The following is a 23879-nucleotide window of genomic DNA, read 5'->3' on the forward strand; positions in this document are numbered from 1 at the left end:
TCTGAGGGTGTTCTTGTTGATAGCACTAATTAGAATTAATAAATAATAAAAAGTAAAAAAAAAAAAATAAAAAAGGTAAAACACCCCACAAAAAAAAACAGTAATAATTTATTATTTCTCCCTTTTTTCTTTCTTCTCTTTCCCTCCTCTCCCCTCCTCAGGGAAATATCATGATGACCTGTGAATTATATTATGCTAAATGGAACAAAAACTGCCTATAATGGAGGGCCTGATTTGGGGTGAAGAGTTCAAGGGGCAAAAAAAGGGAGTAGGGACCTACTAAATGCAAAAAAAAAAAAAAAAAAAAAAGGAAGAAAATCTTAGACAAGCATAAGATGATTTGCTTGTAAGTGATGGTCGACTAAGAGATATAATGAGAGGGATAAGAGGGAACCAGAAAAAAGGAGAAAAAAAAGAATAATAAAGAAGAAAAATATAAAAATAATAAGTAAAAATCTGTGTATTAAGTGGAGCGAAGACTAAATACAATGGAGACCTTGGGTTGGGAGGAATGCTAGTGAGTTAAAAAGCAACGTAAAAAGTACCCAAAATGCCACAAAAATAAACAAACAAACAAAAAAAAACCAAAAACAAAAGCGAAAAAGAAAAATAAAACCAAAAAAAACCTTGAGTCCCAAATTAACTAATTTGTTCGTGATTGAGGATTAAATGGGAGGAAAAGTAAAACGAGAAAAGAAAAAACGAATAGAAAGGAAAAAATAAGAAAAAGAGAAAAACGAAGGAAGAAAAAAAAAGGAAGAGAAAAAAACAAAATAAAGCAAAACAAAAAAAAACAAAAGAGGAGAGAGTGAGAGTTAAGTGTTTTGGAGTATAACCTTAAAGGAGGGTGAGGATGAAGAAAAGAAATAAAATGTAACACTCATGGGTAGTGTAGTTCAAGAAAAGGGAAGCATAAGATGGGCAGAGAATAGAAGGACCGAGGTGGAGGAAATAGAAATAATAATAATAAAGGCAATAAGATAGAAGAAACAAACAACAACAAAAAAAAAATTAGTGGAACAAGTTGTAATGTCTGTGGATTTTTCTTGATTTTGAGAGGTTAACTTCTTCCTTTTTCTTTTCTCTCCCTCTTCCTGGTCAGTGACTCTGTACCCCAGGCTCTGCCCCTGTGTCACACTTAGGTAGGGATTTGCAGTTGATGGGATTCTATGGCAATGTCATATAATTGGCTTTAGTCTTGCTGGTAGTCAAGGCTTGTTGGCGTTTGCAGGGTGCAACGATGAGAGAGTTTGCTTTCTTGGAGTCTCTCTCCTAGTCCCCCCTTCCTGAATTAGCAGCCTAGTGATCCAGCTATAAGGCTGCTACTGCTTCTGCCTGGGGAGTAAGAGGCTCAAAGATCTAGGAAATCCCCACTCTATCCCCAATCAGCGCAAGGCTTTGGGAAAGGCTCTGGCAGTCAGAGCCTCCAGAGTAATCAGGCGGGGGTGGGAGTCAATTGTCAAGGTGACTGTTCAGCGCCTAGCATTCAGTTGGACCACTCAACCCAGGCTTTCCACACTTTGTAGCCTGTTTTGGCTGGGAAGAAGAGGCACTAGTCTCTGCTTACGACTAGTGTAGTATAGATCTTATTATCTGCCAAGTCCCTCTTGTTAGCGTTTATCCCTGAATATGGAGGCTCTATCAATCAGAAGTTGCCCCGCCCCTTTATTGAGAGGCACTAAAAAATATCACGCCTCTTGTCTTGGATCATTGAACTGAGAGAGATCTTATCAATTAGAGCCGGTGGGTGCACAGATTTCATGGGTTAAGCTAATTTCAGTGATTGGGTCCGCAGCTGTGCTCCCAAAGGTATTTCAGGCTGCCTGCGCGCCCCTCCCCCAACGCTTGATTGTTAGCTTGAATGGCTGGGTGAGGTGCCCCGCCCACGGAGAGAATCTCCCAAATAGGGAAGACCGCCCTGGCGCCTCTCCCGCTCGCCCCGCCGCTGGCCGCTGGGGCGCACTGGGCGCAGGATAATGGGGCACCCTGGGTGTAGGGCACTCTGGGCGCTTGGGATGCCCAGGGCACGCGCGCGAATGGGGTGCTCCGGGCACCGGTGGCTGGGGACTCTCGCAGTGCGCGGGCTGCTGGGAACATTAGTGGTGCTCGCTCTGCAATCGTACCGGGCGCGTGCCCGCGGCTGCTCGCCGCTCCCGAGTGTGGGCCGACTCACCACAGGCGCACTCCCTCCGCGGCTTGAATGAACGTCCCTGCGGTAGTTAGCTTCCTCCACACCCTCGTCTCTCAGATTCAAGTGATAATAGTCCTTTTGCTTTCAGTTTGTGTGGAACTCCGGAATGCTCCGAGGATAAATTTTTCTGTTTCAAGTTGATAAATTTGTTGTGATTTTGGGGAGATCTGTCAGACGCGCTGCTCATGGCGCCATTTCCGTGATGTCACCAAGTATTGGGTTTTTAAGGAAGAATTTATTCAGTAGCTAGTACACATGTGTCAAAGCACAGTATGTTGAGGAAAATGAATAGTTTTTGCATATTACTGGAAAGATATTTAACCACACTTGTTTTTAATTTTCTACTTATTGTCAGTTAATTTCTGGCCACTAATGAAACATATGAATATAGTGTTATCCAGGATTATAGCACTTCTAGTTGATGATGAAGTGACTGGAAAATTTCAGCTTTTTCTTGATGTTTTATTACATTCTTGGTAATACTTTTGGTCTTTCATCATTAATAATTCATTTAGTATTCATTGTGATAATACTGATCATAATAAATTTATTTCAAATTCATAGAGATGTCATATTTTATTCACTGCTATAGAATTTTCATTGTAATTTGGAACTAATTAATATACCATTAAAATAAAGTGTTACCCACATTTTTCATTTTAAATATAAAGTGTCTAGCAGTTCATGACATATTGTAGGAGTATTCAGTGTCCCAGTAGTAACCCAAGTGTCTGTAAATTTAATTTTTAAGCGGTTTTTAAAAAAGGGCAACAGATAAATGTGTATAGAAGTCAAATTTCAGCACATAAGTTAAAACTTAGCAGTGAGTTAGCTACTAGTTATTTTTTAAATATTTCCCTTTGATATATGTAGTTCTTATAAGGGTAATACAATACCTGTGCTTGAATTTCTATGCATTATTATTTATAAGTCCAAAATGAGACAATTTCATTTTGCTTTTAACTATGTATTATATGTTAGCATATTACCAGGAGAGATTAGAAAACATAAACTCAAAGCAGATAATTTGACTGCTTATCTTCTGCATGTCTAATGATAATTATAAATAAAGGGTAAGTTCAAACTATGCATTAGTTCAAAAGAAGTATTCATTGTATCTGTATACCTTATTCATATTTTGCAATGGGAATCCATTGTTTATTACGAGTGGGAAAAAAAGATACAGATGTGCCCAGAAATTTAAGTAGATATATTAAGAAGAAGGAAATTAGATTTACCATAATTATTAAATGTTCATGGCAAACATGAGTTAAATTACCCGTAAGAAGTGTTTTTATCCCATGATCATGAATGTTGCTTCTCATCAGCCATATTGAATGAAACTATTCTTTCCTTATCCTCTTCATACTCTTCTTTGAATCGCCAGCTCTATTGGACATTGTGTCACTGTATCATTTTCATTTTTGCCATAAATGATATTTTGTTTCCTGCACTATCACATCTTACTATTGGCTAGGATAAGATTTTACAAGAAACATGATTGATGCTCTCTGATCATACAACCCCCTGGAACACTGACCTTGCCTTCATGACTTCTTCACAGCATCTGACACTGCCCGGTCATGGGCTCCCTGTCTGATAGCTTTCCATTAACTTCTGTTCCGTTAACACCGCTAAGTATTTGTCTCTTATAATTGGGCCTTCTCCTTTGAAATTCCATTTTCTAAAGACAACCACTTTTAATAAAGTCATTTGCGCAAAATCAGGCTTTTTCTGTGTACACATTCACATACACATATAGTTAAAATTGTTTTCTACAAATATGGAAATTTAAAATACTGCACTGTAGTGTCTTTTTTTCCCCCACATCTATGTCAAGACATTGATCCACTTAATTTTTTTGTAAGGAAAATCAGTACTTTTCAATTTATGGATATACTACAGTGTTATCTGTTTAGTTAGGTTGTTTCTATTATTTTAATAATACAAACAATGATATCTCATAAAAATAATTTTTGGGGATACAATTGCTGATTCCTCTTTTAATGCAATGTATAAAATTAAAAGTTGTTTGTATTTTCTTTTCTGTAAATTTCCCATCTTTTGCTGCTTTTCAGATGAATTTTTAAATTTTTTTTTTTTTTTGCATTTTTCTGAAGCTGGAAATGGGGAGGCAGTCAGACAGACTACTGCATGCGCCCGACCGGGATCCACCCAGCATATCCACCAGGGGGCGATGCTCTGTCCCTCTGGGGCATTGCTTTGTTGCATCCAGAGCCATTCTAGCACCTGAGGCAGAGGCCACAGAGCCATCCTCAGCGCCCGGGCCATTCTTGCTCCAATGGAGCTTCAGCTGCGGAAGGGGAAGAGAGAGACAGAGAGGAAGGAGAGGGGGAGGGGTGGAGAAGCAGATGGACACTTCTCCTGTGTGCTCTGGCTGGGAATCAAACCCGGAACTCCTGCCAGTGGTAGGGCCAGGCCAATGCTCTACCACTGAGCCAACCGGCCAGGACCTTTTTTCTTTTTTTAAATATAATGATGACATCACAAAGTCTTTGATTTTCCCCTGTCTGGAATTCTCAGTGTATGAGGACATGACCAGTTTTAGAATTTACTTTGTATCTGTCCTGAAATGTGTTTTCTCATTTCAAGTATAGTTTTGCTACATATGTCTGCATCCCTAATGACATGTCTAAAGTTTTGAGAGTTTTTTCTTGACATAAATAAAAATTTTCTGTATGTGTTCCAAAGCTAAATTGTTTCCTCCCAGCAATATACTGTCCCTACTCTAGACATTCTAACCGATACTTAATATAGTCAGAAATTTTTGGTTTTAGGTCTGTTGATATTGCTCTTTAGATTATTTCATTATGTTAAGTAGATAGGTGCTATAGTATCACCTGATCAAATGGGAACAGGGAAAGAGAATTGTATTGGTAAAGTTAAGATGGACACCTGTATTGGTTAAACTTTTTCTTGCTATAAGTTAATAAATCTAACAACTGATTTTTTTTCTCTTTAAAATTCCAATGGCTCTCTCACTTGCTTCCTTTAACTGAAATGAACTTTCTGAGAATTCTATCTAGAATTGGCATTCTATGATAGATTTATTTTACATAGAGGCAATTTATTTAACTGATGCACTGAGTGAAATAATGCAAGCATTTTGATCTTGTACAATATGTCAGTGGCATTTACATAGTAAATTCAAATAATATATTCTTTTTTAAAAAATAAAGAACTAGCACATTGCTTTTTTTCATTTCCTTATAATATCATGTGCAAATTAATTAGTTACAAAACAAGTGATTATAAAAATTAAAGTAAACCTTTTGAAAGCACCTGGCTCCTCAGAGAAACGTTAATTCTTAAAACATAGCTCCTGGTTTCTGATGTGTTTTTTTTTTTTATTTAGTATTTTAATTTTATTTCAAATGACATTTGAATTATAATGATCATTTTGGAAGGAATTAAAAATTAAGTTTAACAAAATTGATTTGCTTTAGAATTACATTAGTCATTATAAGTTTAACAAAATTGATTTGCTTTAGAATTACATTAGTCATTAATGAAACGCTTTAATTTAATTTTATTTTTTTGAAGTGTTGTGGATTTATTTAGGAAACAAGAGTATGATGCCGCAGTTAAAATCCAGAGCTGGTTTCGAGGATGTCAAGTTCGGGCTTATATCAGGTATACTGACTTTGTCATGGAAAATTCAGATAGATCAAAGAAAACATACTCCTTATAAAATGTAATTTATGCATGTAGTGCTCATTTCATATCTTTTCTGTTACTTGTAATGAAGTTAATAAATTATAAATTATCCTTTTAAAAAACATAACTCTTTTTGGTCTTTTCTTACATATAGAAAAATAACATTATATTGACAATTCCTTGACTTTTACTCATTCTCAATATTATAAACATTCTTGATAAAATTCTCTTCAAGTTTCATAGGATGTGACAGATGACCGAACTTGTATTTATAGCAGTTAATTCATTGGCTGGTAAGAAAGAAAAGGAAAAGGGAAAGCCATTCCGATTTTTCCACCAAGTTGGTAGATAAAGGTCAGTGATACCAGAATGATACCCTTCCTATTGCAACAAGATGGAAGTTGATACTTAACTTGTTGCACTTTTTCTTTGTTGCTCAAACTTTCCTTCAGTTTCTGTTCAGTTCTGAAAAAAATGTTTTTCTGGATACGATGGAGGAAGAATATGCCTCATCAGTAATAATTCAGAAATCGGACTGGAGGTTACACTGTATACATTCTTATATTATTAGCTGGTTGGAACCAACAATGCAGTTTAAAGTGTTAAGCTTTCTTCTCTGATCACAATAAACTAGAAACAAACTAGCAACAAAGACAGTCTTTCTGAATTCATGGACTACCACTACATTAGCTTGGAAAGACTGAATAGTACAGTATAAGGAAAGGACAAGGAGAGTGGCTGTTTCTTGACCACAAGAATTATTTCTAAATTCTTATACTGATTCACATCAACAGTGCCTGATTTATTTCACAACATGTCACTGGAACCTGTGTTAAAATTTTAATGTTTAAAAAGTTTTGGAGAGTAAGCATTAAAAATTTTAAAAATTGTTTAATCAGAAGCTCCAAGGAAATTCTGAATAGTTATTTATGCCTTTTTTTCTACTTCTTGGAATTGTGAATCCTGTCTTAGAATAATAACTCTCCACTTTTTTTTTTTTTTTTTTTTGTATTTTTCTGAGGTTAGAAACGGGAGGCAGACAGACTCCCGCATGCACCCGACCAGGATCCACCCGGCACGCCTACCAGAGGGCAATGCTCTGCCCATCTGGGGCGTAGCTCTGCCGCAATCAGAGCCATTCTAGCGCCTGAGGCAGAGGCCACAGAGCCATCCCCAGCGCCCGGGCCAACTTTGCTCCAATGGAGCCTTGGCTGTGGGAGGGGAAGAGAGAGACAGAGAGGAAGGAGAGGGGGAGGGGTGGAGAAGCAGATGGGCGCTTCTTCTGTGTGCCCTGGCCAGGAATCAAACCTGGGACTCCTGTACGCCAGGCCGACGCTCTACCACTGAGCCAACCGGCCAGGGCAATAACTCTCCACTTTTTGAAAGTGCATATCAACTTGACTTTGAACTTGATTTGTTGAATTGAGGGAAAGTATATTCTAAGCAAATTTTAAAAGAGATTTTTATTTCAATGAAAGGGAACTAATAAGCATATTTTTCACTCAGGTATTTATTCAGAACAGCAACAATTATTCAGAAATGGTGGAGAAGTTACTTAGGAAGGCAACATTATCGACTTGTTGTGAAGGTAAATATTACCAAAATTAATCTATGTTAGCATTAAAATTATGCACTATGCCCTAACTTATTCACTTCAGTCCTAAGTATAGGTAATATTGAAGTTATCTATGGTAAATATTTATATGAGAACAAGATTGGATTTCATTTTGAATATGAGACCTCTTCTGAGAAGCCTTTTCTGACTTTTCCATGGAGAATTGAGGACTCATTTCTTTGCACTTGAACTATACCAGGTGTTTTATTGTTGTTAAAATACCTTTCACAGTGTATACATTTATATGCACTTATTTGTTGATGATTTTCTCTACTTTCTACATGGTGAGTAGACAATGTAGCTTGTTTGTGTTGGATCACCAACATTTAGACTAATGCCTGGTCTATAGCACAGTTAATAAACACCTGTTGAATTGAAGTGCCCAAAATTAATTTTACAAAATATAAAAATATGGAAGTTTTTTGCTATGCTGTTTACCATTCTCTATTACAGACTGTTAGAATATTTTGAAGATTTGCCTTAAGAAATGTAGCATACCACAACCATCTATATCCACTGATAGAGTGGCAGAAGTATATGAGAGCATGCCAACTTATATGTCAGTTGAGGTTTAGGAAATTAAGAAAGTAAAGGTAATATTCTTCATACAAAATGGAAAGGCTTCTAATCAGTGGCCTGCTTCAATAATCTTCAGAATTGTTACCACTTTCTACTCTAATTTTTTGATGTGTTCTTTATTTATTCTTGATTAGTTGCAATTAAGTGAAATTAAAAGACACAAAGAGGGAAAAGTGAAAAACAGTGATAGGTAACTAATTGAGAAAAGTTCACCTGTAGTGAAAAAATTCTAAAACATATTCAAGTTCAAGGACTAGTTGGAGCAAGAACATGGTATTTTAGATATAATAAAATAAATAGAGAATTGAAACAATAATGCTGTCATAAACTTTTCAGAAGTGTACCCCAAAGGTGCTCCTCCTTATATAGTCCTTTACTCAGGTAAATGGTACAAGCAATTTACTAGAAACCTAAGCCAGAGAATCAGTCAACCAAGACTACACACCACCTCCTTCTTTCTCTGTCTCCTACCAGCCATGACATCCTTTCCACTTTCCCTCAGAAAAGTCTCCTGATTCCAGCATATAAATCATCATTGCACTCCCATGCCCACAGTCCACCTCGCCATAGCATATGGCATCAAGTTCATACTCTACAACATGACAGGTCAGGTTTTTCATAGTCTCACAGTTGATTCTTATTAACCTCACCTCTTGCTACACCTGTGTAAACATACTTTAGACATGTTAAGCCATTTGCCATCGCCACAAAGTGCGACTTTCTACACAGCTTTTGCAAATACTGCTTACTCTGCCTGGAATATGCCTCTTCCCTCCGACATGCCTCCCATTGGTCTGAATCCCTGCTTGTTATTTAAGACTCTCCTTACATATGAACCTTCCCTAATCTCCTGAAGCTGAGTGTAGAGGTCAGAGGCTGAAGACAGGAGGCCTGTCTTTCAGATTTTGTTCATGTACACCTCTGTATAGCTGTGGTGCATTTGTTTACGTCCTTCATCTGCGTGGGGGCTCCTGAGTGGTAATGACTGTTTTTTTATTGTATCTCAAATGCATCACAGTGAATGTCACCTAGTCAGCCTACAGAAATGTTTTCCAACTGGACAAATGAATGATTCATGAGAGTATAAATTGGAAGATTTTTTTGCTCTGGTCAACATAACTGGTGATTAGTAGCAATAAATGTTAGAATGATTCACTTCCCCTTCCTCATAAAAGAGCTCTTCATCCCCAACCCATCGACTTTGGGCTTGCAACATATGTTGCACCCAAGGAGAAGCTGTGAGTAGCTTTTGTCCCTTCCTCTCTTGGGCTGTTCCGTTAACCTTGGGACGAAGACACCCGTGAAGTTCAGTGATAGGGACCCTTAGCCCACAGGTGGCGTGAGTGAGAAACACTTTGTTTATAAGCTACAGAGGTAGCTGCATTTTGATCTCTGTAATACTGATCATGGTTATATTGATAATGGAAGCATGGGTATTCATAAACATTCCGAATGGTACACTCAGTGACGCTTATGAAAAACAGAGGCTTTGGGAGCTCTTTGAGTTTGTGATGATGTTAGGACACCTCCATGTGGTGGCATCTTGTAAGGAGATTTTGCTGTCTCTCCACGGAGTGTCTGGAACACCATAATTAGCACAGACCAAATGCTTCTGAAAGGGAACTATTGAGAGGGAGGGGCGTGTAGCTTAAGAGTCATCCCTGGAGAAAAAGGTTTCAGAGCCCTCATTCCAAGAAGACAGGACTTTCTATCTGACAGAAAAAGTGTCTGAACCGGAGAGCAGGGGGCCAAGAACTGAGGCTTTTGGAATGCTCTTTGAGGGATTTAGGCAGAGGAAAAGGAATTATAGGCAGAGAATAATAAATAGAAAGAGACATTATATCACAAGAAGCAAAGGAGAAAACTGTTAGAAAAGACAGTTGACAACAGTCTCATATGTGGCAAAGGTCAAACAGCATGTGAACTGTGAAAAAACAGACATCCTGGACTCTCTGAAAGAGGTTCTGTGTTTTTAGACAGCGTCCCTCCAAATTCTACTCCACCCGAATATTTCTACCTAGCTTTTACATAATTCTCACAGGGACACTAACCAGCTTATCCAGTCCTAGAGGGTCTCATGGTCTCCACTACAGTGCCACCTCAATGGTAGCACTATTCCAATCTTCCTTGGTGATTTGACTCTTTCTTGCTTCCTCGATGACTATTGCTTTTTTAAATTTTCTACCTCCATTTCATACCTTGCTGCTGACTTTGTGCTGTTCTATCTGGCAACATGGTCCCAAATTGTCCATCAGAAGGATCCAGGGCCATCAATTTAAAGCCTTGGAAATCTCTTCCCATTAGTGAGGATGTGCTCTGATTCTTATTTTTGATTAACAAATAACTTCAGGTCACCTGGGGTGTGTGCTCATGTGCATGCATTCTGTACTTGTCAACTCTTTTTTATTTTTGATTAATTTTAATGGGGTGACATTGGTAAATCAGGGTACATATGTTCAGAGAAAACATCTCTAGGTTATTTTGACATTGATTATGCTACATTCCCATCGCCCAAAGTCATTTGTCTTCCATCACCTTCTAACTGATTTTCTTTGTGCCCCTCCTTTCCCCCAACCCCCTCCCTCTCCTCCCCCTCACCCTGTAACCCCACACCCTTGTCCATGTCTTTCAGTCTCATTTTTATGCCCCGCCTATGTATGGAATCATATAGTTCTTAGTTTTTTCTGATTTACTTCTTTCGCTCAGTATAATGTTATCAAGGCCCATCCATGTTGTTGTAAAGGATCCGATGTCATCATTTCTTATGGCTGAGTAGTATTCCATAGTATATATGTACCAAAGCTTTTTAATCCACTCGTCTGGACACTTGGGCTGTTTCCAGATCTTCCTATTGTGAACAATGCTGCCATAAACATGGGGGTGCATTCTTCTTTTCAAACAGTGCTATGGTGTTCTTGGGGTACATTCCTAAGAGTGGGATAGCTGGGTCAAAAGGCAGTTTGATTTTTAATTTTTTGAGGGATCTCCATACTGTTTTCCACAGTGGCTGCACCAGTCTGCATTCCCACCAGCAGGGCAGGAGGGTTCCCTTTTCTCCACATCCTAGCCAGCACTTATTCTGTGTTGTTTTGTTGATGAGCGCCATTCTGACTGGTGTGAGGTGATAACTCATGTGGTTTTAATTTGCATTTCTCTATTGATTAGTGATGTTGAGCATTTTTTCATATGCTTATTGGCCATCTGTATGTCCTCTTTGGAGAAGTGTCTATTCATTTCTTTTGCCCATTTTTAGATTGGATTGTTTGTCTTCCTGGTATTAAGTTTTACAAGTTCTTCATAAATTTTGATTATTAACCCCTTATCAGATGCATTGTCAAACATATTCTCCCATTGTGTAGTTTGTCTTTTGATTCTGTTCTTATTATCTTTAGCTATGCAGAAACTTTTTAGTTTGATAAAGTCCCATTTGTTTATCTTGTCTTTTATTTCACTTGCCTGTGAAGACAAATCGGCAAATATATTGCCGCAAGAGCTGTCAGAGAGCTTACTGCCTATGTTTTCTTCTAAGATGCTTATGGTTTCACGGCTTACATTTAAATCTTTTATCCATTTTGAGTTTATTTTTGTGAGTGGTGTAAGTTGGTGGTCTAGTTTCATTTTTTTTGCAGGTAGCTGTCCAATTTTCCCAACACCATTTGTTGAAGAGGCTGTCTTTACTCCATTGTATGCTCTTACCTCCTTTGTCAAATATCAGTTGTCCATAAAAGTGTGGGTTTATTTCTGGGTTCTCAGTTCTGTTCCATTGATCTATATGTCTGTTCTTATGCCAGTACCAGACTGTTTTGAGTACAATGGCCTTGTAGTATAACTTGATATCCGGAAATGTGATACCTCCCACTTTATTCTTCCTTTTCAAGATTATTGAGGCTATTCGTGTTCTCTTTTGGTTCCATATAAATTTTTGAAATATGTGTTCTATATCTTTGAAGTAAGCCATTGGTATTTTAATTGGTATTGCATTGAATTTATAAATTGCTTTGGGTAATATAGACATTTTAATGATGTTTATTCTTCCTAAACAAGAGCACAGTATATGCTTCCACTTGTTTGTATCTTCCCTGATTTCTTTTATCAATGTTTTATAATTTTCTGAGTACAAGTCTTTAATCTCCCTGGTTAAATTTATTCCTAGGTGCTTTATTTTTTTGGTTGCAATGGTAAAGGGGATTGATTCCTTAATTTCTCTTTCTGACAGTTCATTGTTAGTGTATAAAAATGCCTCTGATTTCTGAGTATTGATTTTATATCCTGCCACCTTGCTGAATTCATTTATCAGGTCTAGTAGTTTTTTTGACTTAGACTTTAGGGTTTTCTATATACAATATCATATCGTCTGCAAATAATGATAGTTTTACTTCTTCTTTTCCAATTTGGATGCCTTTTATTTCTTTTTCTTGTCTGATTGCTATGGCTAGGACTTCCAGAACTATGTTGAATAAGAGTGGTGAAAGGAGGCACCCCTGCCTTGTTCCTAATCTTAAGGGGATTGCTTTTGATTTTTGCCCATTGAGTATGATGTTAGCTGTGGGTTTGTTATAGATGGTCTTTATCATGTTGAGGTATGTTCCCTGTATTCCCATTTTGATCATGAATGGGTGCTGGATTTTATCAAATGTTTTTTCTACATCTATTGAAATTATCATGTGGTTTTTCTTCTTCTTTTGGTTTATGTGAAGAATCACATTGATTGATTTGCAAATATTGTACCAGCCTTGCCTCCCAAGAATAAATCCCATTTGATCATGATGTATGATTTTTTTCATATATTGCTGGATCCGGTTTGCTAATATTTTGTTGAGGATTTTAGCATCTAAATTCATCAGGGATATTGGCCTATAATTTTCTTTCTTGTGTTGTCTTTGCCTGGTTTTGGAATCAGAATTATTCTTGCCTCATAAAAGGAGCTTGGAAGTCTTCCTTCCTCTTGAATTTTTTGAAATAGCTTGAGAAAGATAGGGGTTTTATTTCCATTTGTGTGAAATATTTTTTTTCCATCCTTTTATCTTCAGTCTATGTGCATCTTTTGTTTTAAGGTGTGTCTCTTGTAGACAGCATATGTATGGGTTCTGTTTCCTTATCCACGCAGCTGCCCTATGTCTTTTGATCGGATCATTTAGTCCATTTACATTTAAGGTTATTATTGATATGTAGTTGTTTATTGCCATTTTATTCTTTAAAACTGTATTCCTCTTTTGCTATAGTCTTTTTCTCCTTTGATCTGTTTACAACAGGCCCCTTAGCATTTCTTTCAGCAATGGTTTGGTTGTAGTGAATTCCTTGAGTTTTTTTTTGTCTGGAAAGCTTTCTATTTCTCCTTCAATTTTAAACAATAGCCTTGGTGGATAAAGTAGTCTTGATTTTAGGCTCTTGTTCTGCATTACTTTGAATATTTCTTGCTATTCCCTTCTATCCTCATGTGTTTCTCTTGAGAAGTCGAAAGTCATCCTTATGGGGGCTCCTTTGTAGGTGATTGTCTTTTTTTTCTCTAGCAGCTTTTAATATTTTCTCTTTATCACTTAGCTTTGGTATTTTAATTATGATGTGTCTTGGTGTTGATTTCTTTGGGTTTCTCTTTAATGGAGTTCACTGTGCTTCTTGAACATGTGAGATGTTTTCCTGCCTTAATTGAGGGAAGTTTTCAACTATGATATGCTTGAACAAAGTCTTTATTCTTTGTTCTTTCTCTTCTTCTTCAGGAACCCCTATGATGCGGATGTTATTTCTCTTCATGTTGTCACAGAGCTCTCTTAGAGTTTCCTCAGACTTTTTGAGTCTCTTTTCTTTTTTGTGCTCTGCTCCCGTGCCTTTATCATGTCCTCTAACTCACTGATTTGATTCTCAGCTTCATTCATCCTGCTTTTAATTCCTTCCATTGTGTTCTTCATTTCTGATATTGTATTTGTCATTTCTGACTGATTCTTTTTTATTATTTCAATGTCCTTTTTTATATTTGCTATCTCTTTATTTAGGTGTTTGTAATGACCATCTCTTGTTGTTCTAATATCTTTGAGCATCCTAACAATTGTTATTTTAAACTCTGCATCTGGTAATTTGGTTATATTTGGCTCATTCAAGTCCTTTTCTGGGGATGTCTCTTGATTCATTTGTGTTGCATTTCTCTGCCTTCTCATTTTCTCTGTGTAAAGGAAGGTTTCAGCTCCTGGAGTCTACTGGGTGTGGCCTCTGTTCCCTAGGTATGGTCTGTCTGCAGGCCCACCACCCCTTCTGCTGTTGCTGCCTAGGGTATTTGGGTATGGTTGTTGCCGGTGTCTGCCCACTGGGGCTGTTGCTGTGGTTTCTGCCGCTCCTTCATGGGAGTGGCTGTGATCAGGTGCTTGAGTGTACAAGCCTTGGTGGCCTTGGCCTTTGGTCTGCCCCTGTGGGTGGCATTATGCTCAGCCCTGAGGGCAGTGGCGAGCACCTTTGCTCAGCTGTGGATCTCCGCCTGTTTCCAGGCTTTTGCCCTGCCCTTGCAGGAGGAGCCCACTCGTGGGACAGCTGCAAGCCTTGGCTGCACAGGCCAGGTGGGACTGCATGCTCATGCTCAGTAGCGGGACTCTGCCTGTTCTGGGTTTTTTGCTCCACTCCTGCGGGAGGAGCCGGCTCCCAAATCAAGCCACAAGCCTCGGTTCCATGAGCGGGGCAAGGCTGTGCTCCTGCGCCCTTGCTCAAGGGCAGGTCTCCACCCCTTCCAGGGTTCCCGCCCCCCCCCCCCCCCCGCAGGCTGGATTACAGGCTGCCCACTGCTGGGCTTGACTGCTTTTGCATGCCCCTCCTCCCCAGCAGGGCAAGACCAAGCTCACACCTGGGCTTCAGTGGTGGCCAGCTGGCTTCTGCCCTTGCCAACAGAACCACGCTTCCACGTCCCACCGCCACCCACCCTCTGGCGAGCCCTCAGCCGTGTGGGTGGGGGCACTGCAGCTCAAACCCTAACACTTACTACTGTAGTCCCAAAAGCTCCCTCCTCCTGAGCGACTCAGGTCTGAGTGCCGCAGGAGAGCTTGTTTGGCTGGTGTCCTGCTTCCCTTTGCTGGTATTGCTCTTTCCAGGGGAAATATTCACTTCATATTTGGGGAATGACTTGTCCCAGGGGTTAGGGTGGCTGTCTCCCAAAATGTTTCTCCCTGTGCCTCCTAGATTACACTCTCTTCCTGCTACTCTTGTACTCTCCTCTCTCCCCGTCCCCTGGAACCCCGGTGAGTGATTGTGAGAGAGGTGTTCTGTGCGGTCCCTTTAAGAAGAATCCTAATTCTGAGAAATCAGTCTCTTTCTCACAAACAGTATCCTGACTTGTTTCCAGCTAAATACTGTCCATACACCTCTTCTAGCCTCTGGGGCTGCAGGCTCGGGCTTTGTTCCTGGGACTCAGGACCCTGCCCTCTCTGCTAAACTCACTTCCCGCCACGCGAGTCTCTCCCGGCTGCTGTTTGCTCTGGGGAGCTGGGCAGCCCTCTCTGCTTTTCTGCTTTTCCCACCAGTCTCTGTGTGGCTTCTTCAGTGTTCCTTGGTTGAAGAGTCCTCTTAGTTTAGTCCAAAGTTGGTTTTTCCAGATGATAGTTCTTAAAATTAGTTTGTAATCCACTTTGGTTCTGGGAGGTGGATGTTGGTACGTTCGCCTACTCCAGCGCCATCTTGTCTTCCTCTGTATTTGTCAACTCTTGCTGGCATTGTACTGCTACCTGCTCTGTCTATGGGACACACAAATGGTTCTACTGTTTCCAGAACTTTCTTGTTCTCAACTGTATAATGCTCTATGCAGCCTGTCCCTGCCACTCCCTGCTTTATTTCATGAATGACAAAATGAAAATACTCACTCCTATGGGCTACAGTACCAGAGAAACATGTTGAAATTCTCTTTTCTCTGCCTTTTTTGGAGAACTAGTTCTTTGAATGTTACCTGAGTGAATCTAGCAATATAGCATGTACAGGATGGCTAAGTACATCTTATCCTTTTATTTACTTATTTTTATCAATTTAGAAAAGAAAGGGGAGGGGGGAGAGAGAGAAATACGTATTAATTTGTTGTTCCACTTATTTATACATTCATTAGTTGACTCTTGTATGTTCCCTGACTAGGGATTGAAGCCACACCCTTGGCATATTGGGAAGATACTGTACCCAACTGAACTAACTAGCTTACATTTTATCCTTTTAAATTTCCTCTTCTTTTTTATATTTTATTGTTACATATTTTGCATTAGGTTTAATATTGAATACATTGTATTTTTTTTTATCACCACACTCAAAGCAGCAATGTATAAACAAGATCCTAATATACATGACTAATTTTATATGTATCATAATGAAATAAACATATAAACATAGTCTAAAACTGCTCAATGTTATGTTTTTTTAATTGAGATTATTCAGTGAATAATGCATGTATGGCAACCACTTTTATAGAATTTAATTAACATTTTTTGATAAAGTGTATTAATAGCCTTATGGTAGAACCATTTAATTTATAAAGAATTGTTACTTTAAAAGATTAGTTTTCAAGTTGTAAAAATAACTTACTTTATTGCTGAAATTCAAGGCTCACATTATTTATATTCTGCTTACCATTTTATTGCTTCTTACAAAGTTCTTTTTTATTTGATTAGTATTTGAAAGAGTAATAGTGGAAAGAAATGTTATTAACTTTAAATGGGACAGAGGACGCCATCTACTATCAAATTCTATTATATGTTGTCATGATAAATACCAGCAATGGTTTTTTGGGGTTTTTTTATGGTTAGTAAAAATATATAAAATACTGTTCTACAGATATTTTTATTTATTGACTAGATTATTATTTGATTAGTAAATGTTTCTTCTATAGATGAGAAAATGCCCAACTCCTTTTATAAATTTCTTTATAGGGCTTCCAAATCAGTTATAAGTTAATAAGGCAACATTCATCACTCTTTAGTGTCAGAGCATAAAACTGAAGCATAATATATTTTTTCCCTGCAGGGTCTTGCCTTTTAAATAAACACCAAAGTCTGAATAACTTAAGACCCCGACTTACTAATATTAATTCAAACCTTTATTAACATACTTTCATTATAATTATGAAATGAACTTGTATTTGATTCACCTGCTTCTAACGATTATATTAATAGTAACTGCAAGAAATAATGTAATGGACTTTTAAATTTTTTATGTCTGAAAAAAATAAAGGTTATATTAAAGATCAGCTGTTGATAATGGCCAGATTGGTATCAGTTACCAGCAAACAAGGCAAAGCATATGCCCAGAATACTCATGATTATTTGATAATAAATCATTTTAATGATTCTACTCAAAATTTTGAAATGAGTATGACACTCATGTGGAAAATGACAAAGGCTCAGGCTTGTTGGATCTGTCACCAGTGTGTGCATAGCATCTAAAGATGCCGTTGCCATTGCTCTGATACAAATATTTCCTCTGTATTGCCCAATCTAGCCAATAAAGCCAATTGATCTGGTCAAGTTATATAAATATAGCACTCAAAAAAGCCTTACATGTATATACATATATATATATGTGTGCTTTCAAAAGCACCTAGGGTAGAGAATTGAGAGCAAATGTAACGTCTGTTACTGGTTCACAAGAGACCAATACATTGGAATCAAAGTGTTCTTCCACCTTTTAACTTGTAAAATTCGAAATTCTTATACTAAAGGATGTATCTCTTTTTCCTCTTCATTTGGAATAAAATTCTGCCTCTTAGACATGTTGGATTTTATTTAGAGTTCAGTGTCATACTTTTAACAACACTGTTGATCATTCCTCTCATTGTGACCATCACTATGACCCAAGCACCTTCATCTCATGTTGAGTGTTCACAACAACTCTAGGAAGTATGTTATGTCCCATTGTGTACAGATGGAAATCAAGACTGGGAGACCTTCAGTAACCTGTTCAAAGCCACCCAGCTGCTCAAAGCAGCATCGGGAACTGACTCAGGTCTGTGGCTTGAAAGCTCACATGTCCCCTGATGCAAACTGAACAGCAATAGGATAAAAATAAGAACTATCTTCTTCCGAACACAGATTTTTCTTCAAATATATAATTGCCAATATGGTTTTTTTTTTTGTATGAAAATATTTCGTGGTTATACCTGCCTCGATGTGACTTGAAGAAACATGATTTTAAAGTCAATAGTTTGAATTCACCTCCAACACCAAGCTTTATGCCTTGATTGCTATCACAAAGAAAGAGAATTTAAAATGAAGTAACAGCATTGTGTTCTTTTGTAAATAACATATTGCAGCCAACTGTTTCTTAATTGCACAGACTGTTGATAAATAATCCAGCCCTGCTGCTCTGCACAGACAATTTGCTTTGGATCAGGCTAAGCAATTCAAACAATACTAATTACAGTGAAATTCTTTTATATAAATCCCTGTTGGTTGAGGGAAAGAAAACCCTTCTGTAAAAGGTTAAGGCACTTATTTTTTATTTTGCCTTAAACAGAACACCTACTACCTGGGCTCAAGTTATATTAGTCCAGTGAATTTTGATTAAATAAAAATGCATAAAGTTGTGTTGTTGAAAAAAAAAAGGTTTTCATTTCTTTGCTGTTTATTGCCATGTCATGAATTTTGTTCATTTCACATTTTTAATCAAAAGATGGAATAGGTGTAAAAGCTTTATTTAAAGCAATATTTTCATTGGCATAATCTGTATTGCCCAATGATGATTTGTTCTAATGGAGACATGTATATTAACAGACAAATGTGTCTCTATTAGAAAGAAACCAAGACTTCAGGAAGTCTTCACTATATCAGGGGATTCGCTGTAACATGGTATCATTGTATTTATGATTTTATGGTGTTAAAATGAATGTTAAATGAAACAAAATTCCTGAGGATTACTCAGGAGGCAGCTAAGTACATAATATTTTGTACAGATGGTTGGAAGGCACAATTTTGCTCCATCGCTGCCTCCATATCCTTGAACGATTTCGACTGAAGACAGCATTTCTTTGAATTTTTCATTAAACCAGACGTCTTGAAATATGAATTCCTTTTATGTTTCTGTGAGTTTTGGCTAAAAGAACCCCAGTGAATAAATCATACAATACTATGTGTCACCAGCACTTGTGAATATTTCTGCTTTGTTATTCTATTCTCAGTAGAGCACCATTGATTATCAAACTCAGCGGAGAGCATTTTATGATCATATATCTCCATTAGCTCCTAGTTTGACTACCATAGATTTTTCTGGTTAAGCCTGCATTATGTATTAGGAAGCCTATCTCTTCAATACAAAGTTTGATTTCATTTTTCTAAGCCTAGAGCTCTTATTATGTATTATGTATAAAGATTCTTATCTTTTAAATGTAAAAATAGGCTGCACTGTCTTTGTGTAACTGAAATATATGCCATCTTTTTTTTTTCTCGATTCACAGTTAGCATATTATACTATGAAGATGAATATCTACAATGCAATGGCTGTCAGGGTAAATATTTCTTCACTTGTTAAACAAATGAAAAGTCAATTGTGCCTTGAATTCGTTTTTAATAAAATGAGCAAACCAGAATAATGCAAATTTGATTGATATGCTAATGGTAAAGAGAGAAAAGAGTACATAGTTTAAAAGTTAGCAATACTAAATAATCTTGGCAGTATTAAAAATTAGAGTAAAATGTAAAATGTATAATTACCAACGCTTATGTTTTAGAATGTTAAATATCTCTGAGCCATTACTGGAGAAAGACTGTAAATATTAATGAAGCAATGTATTACTTTCCATGTGTCATAAAGAATATTGTGATAAATAGATGAGCAGGGTACTGGACTATAAGATTCCTGTCCAATACCAAATCAATTAGAAATTATTCATATGATTTAACAGTAATAAAGTCAGTTTCCAGCTTAGAAGTTTTATTTCTATCATTTCTATGTTCGTTTTTATGTGTTATTATCTTGCTGGAAAGCCAAATTTAATGATTATGAGGTTGGCTTGGTTTCTGCAGTTTTGGGGAACAGCAAAAATACTTTTTTTTTTCCTCAGGCAATATGATAGTAGCTTAATTGTGATGCTATTTTAAGTGAAGAAGTTACTTAGGCTAATTTCATAATGTCCTTAAAACCTACGTTGCCTTATTATATTTTCTTTCATTAATCTATCAGTTCTTACTTCTGCTAATAATAGATTTTATTTGGGGTGAAAAAATATAGTAAGGTACCTTCTGAAAGTCCTGTGTTGAGCTATGGCAAGTGAATTAACTTTTTTTTTTTGTTATTTATCCTGCTTCAGGAAGAGTGCTTTCCTCCAGGGGTGTGAGTGTGCTGGACCCTAGCCAGACACAGTCCCCAGTGGCTCTCTGTCTACCTCTCTGTTCTGTAGTTTAAGGGGAAAACAATCAAGAGGAAACAGTAGGTCCTGAGCCAAAGGGAGACATTCCAGCTGCAGTGTGCTGTTTACCTGTCTCAGTGATATAGAAATAGGGGAAACAATTTGGGGTTTTTTTTTTGTTTGTTTCCAGAATGTGGATGTCGGGCAATTTAGGATATTTTGACTCTTTGCCAAAGACTTAACCTCTGAGCCTAAAACACTGTTGGATGCTTTCTTTCTTGCTTACTCTTGTCAGATGTGTCTGCAATAATGTTTACATAACTACCAGAAATCTAGATAGCCAATAAAGTTCAAACAAATACACATTTTCCCAGATCATAAGTAGGAATTTCATGTGCACTAAAAAGAAAAAAAAACTTTTAATTTTTTTTTGTATACTGAGCTAATAGCAGATTATATATTGATAATTGACTCCTAGCCTGACAAATAAATTATTTTCAGTTTTCCAGGAGGCTGGAGGAATGCTTCTAAAAAGATAAAAAATTTAAATTTTTATTTTTAGTCTATCCATTTCTAAACAGATGCCTTTTTTTATAATGAAATGTTACATTTTGTGATATTTTTAATGTTGTAATAGATATTCATATTCTGATTTGCTATTTTAGTTTCTAAAGGCTCACCATTTTACTAAAGACTTTATGACCCACCCATGTTGAATTGATTACTCTCTCATTATGTCCCTACTTACCACCAACATACTTCTATTAGAGAACCTGTAACACTCTATGGTCCTGACTAATTTACGTGCCTATACCCACCCCACACGCACTATACGCCCCTTTGGGCCTGAATCCTATCTTCTTAGTCTTTGTCCCTACAATTCTTGGCTTACAGTAGGAAGTTAAAGAGATATGTGTCCCCAGCAGTTCCCACGTGGATGGAAGACCTCATGAGCATTGGCGTCTTGTCAGCCTCATAACACAGACAGGTTTGAAGGAGCATTGCTGTGATCTAAGCTGCTGACGGGAACCACCGTGTGCCTTACAAAATCCCTATTCATGACTTGCTACTAGACTAGGGGCTGACAATTAATACAGCAATAAACGGCTCAGTTAATTTTTATCTTGTCTCCTGGGGCCCTGTTTCTCCTGCTGCTCTGTGTAACACTTTATTGCCTTTTTGGTCTTTAATTTGACTTTGCTCCAGATTAGTGTTCTGTTTTTCCTCCAGCATCTTGACCGCTTCACTGTGGGTCTTGTTTAAATTTGGCCCCCGACTCTTGTTTCCCCCCAGATCTTTCTGTTTGAACAGCTTTCAGTATCTTATCCACGTGTCATGAGCTGATTCAGCTGCTCAACTCACTTCTCTACCTGTCCCGTCTAGAGGGACAATTGTGTTTTCTTTTTATAGCCTGGCAGAGAGCTGGTCCTCCATTTCTGTTGCTAAAGAGCATTGGGTATCACCTGAGGCCACCAAACACTGGGCTTAGAGCTTACCACGATAATTCGGTGACACCTAGAAAGAATACTTGGATGTTACTGTTTTTTAAACACCCTATCTTTGAAAATCTAGTAAACCTACTTTCCTCTGTTCATTGCACAGCCTTCAGGGGTTTTGAGCACCCTAGTTAAAAAAGAATCATGACTGTGAATAAGAGCTCTACTTGTATGTTCTCATATACTTTTAGAACATCAATACTAGACAAGTTATTAGTGAATTTGTTGTCCGTGTCTTCATTTTAGTTTTGGGTCAGAAGACGTTATTTTTCTCTCTTTTGATGACATTAAGGTTACTAGGAAATCTGAGGGGTGAAAGTAAACACCATGAAGGGAAGATCTTTTCTGTGAGCAGACGACTTTTGATATGTCAAGGTTTTGCCATTTGGTTTAGTGCTTAAAATAAACATTATTTATAAGACCACTTACATTTTGATGTTACTTAATGAGGAATATGCATCATTGATTTGACTAGCTTACGAGGTCATTTGGAAGTTGCCTGCTAATAAGCTGTAATCTGCTGAGCACACAATGACTTTGTTTAAAATTATCTATTCAGAGCTGATCAATGACAATAATTGTTTTATACCAATCACACCTGAAAGTTGGCAATTACTTTGAAGGACATGAATACCAAGTTGTTAAATTCTATTTACCTTAAAATTAAGAAGAAATGGTTATCAAAAATCATCGTGCCTCTTCAAAGTCCTTTTTTTATTAAAAAAAAAAAAAAAAAACAAAAAACAAACCCAACAATGATAAGTCTATTCACTAGTACTAGATATCACGAGAAAATTTAAGCAAAAATCAAGACACCTGTTTCACAGTAATAGAGAGCTAGATCTCTATCCAGATTCTGTCTGCCAGTTACTTTTTACTGGTTAAGTAATCTGCACCAAGTTACTTCCCCACAGTCCCTTTATCTTGAACACGGAGGTCATATACCTTATTCACAAGGTTCTCCTGAGGTAACCAAACAGTGAGCATACACCCGGCACATTGCAGGAGCTCAGGAGATTTTAGATCCTTCCCATCTTCCCGTCCCTGATGGCTGTGCCCTCACCCACACTAATGCTCAGTTTCTCCAGCTATTTTTGCTCACTTACCCCTGACAAAGCCTCATAAAGATTGACTGATTATACTTTAATGTGGATGAGTTTTAATTTATTAACCATCCTCTACTTATTATGTGCTTTAAAACCCAACTGTGAATAAAAGGGTTTGTCTTGGACAGGAATTTTAACCTGCCTTTGGGTAGATGTCTAAGCAGTGAGGGTGTAAGGAGGTTCCCCGAAGGCACATCCATGTAGGCTTTGGGGGGGGCATGGCTGGTGCTTTTTCCAGAGTTGGTCGGTTTGGAGTGGGAAGGAGCCCATGCCATTGGCTTCTGTCACTACCTTCCCTGTTTGCACAGATGTTTCAGCCAATTTCAGTTTTTGACTTTTCTTTCTTCTCTAATATGGTGTAATCCAATTGTAAGTCATCATCTTTTTTCTTTTCTTCCTCATATTCCAGCACACATGTTCTGGTACAAGGCCTTGTTTAGAATTTAATGTTATTTTTGTGTGGTAGATAGTCCCTACCTTGACACTATTTTGATATCCTAAAATTTTTCCCATGCTTCCTGAGTCTCTTCTATTTCTGGTTTTGGATTTTCTGTCAGTATTTTTATTTATAAATGTTCTCTTCTTTAATACAATTGTTACTCTACATGCAGGAAAAGCATAGGAAATATTTGAAGTCATCCAACAAACTATATAACCTTAGACAACTATTTAACCTCTCAAAGTATCAATCTCCTCTTCTGTTGAATGAGGCTAATAATAATATGCACCTCACAATGATAGTATAGTGATTAAATTAGGTAAATCAGGAAAATATTTACGTATTTGCATTTATGATTTACATATATATATATATATACATACTCCAATTGATTATTATTTTTCATTAGGAAAGCGGTTTGTATTAATTCCTCTCTTTCTTTGTTAGTCGAAATATGCTTTTGGTTAAATTAGAGGGAGATTG

General features: G+C 37.5%; 1 protein-coding gene across 1 annotated transcript in view; it reads left to right on the forward strand.

Annotated features, from left to right (window-relative positions):
- Positions 1 to 23879, forward strand: part of SPATA17 (spermatogenesis associated 17) — a 105366-nt gene that overhangs the window by 10657 nt on the left and 70830 nt on the right. The window contains exons 2-4 of the mRNA XM_066360887.1: positions 5756 to 5845; positions 7376 to 7457; positions 19465 to 19515. Coding sequence (XP_066216984.1) covers positions 5756 to 5845; positions 7376 to 7457; positions 19465 to 19515 — 223 coding nt within the window. The remainder of the gene's footprint in view (positions 1 to 5755; positions 5846 to 7375; positions 7458 to 19464; positions 19516 to 23879) is intronic.

This window comes from Saccopteryx leptura, chromosome 1, assembly GCF_036850995.1.
Source record: "Saccopteryx leptura isolate mSacLep1 chromosome 1, mSacLep1_pri_phased_curated, whole genome shotgun sequence".
Taxonomy (NCBI): domain Eukaryota; kingdom Metazoa; phylum Chordata; class Mammalia; order Chiroptera; family Emballonuridae; genus Saccopteryx; species Saccopteryx leptura.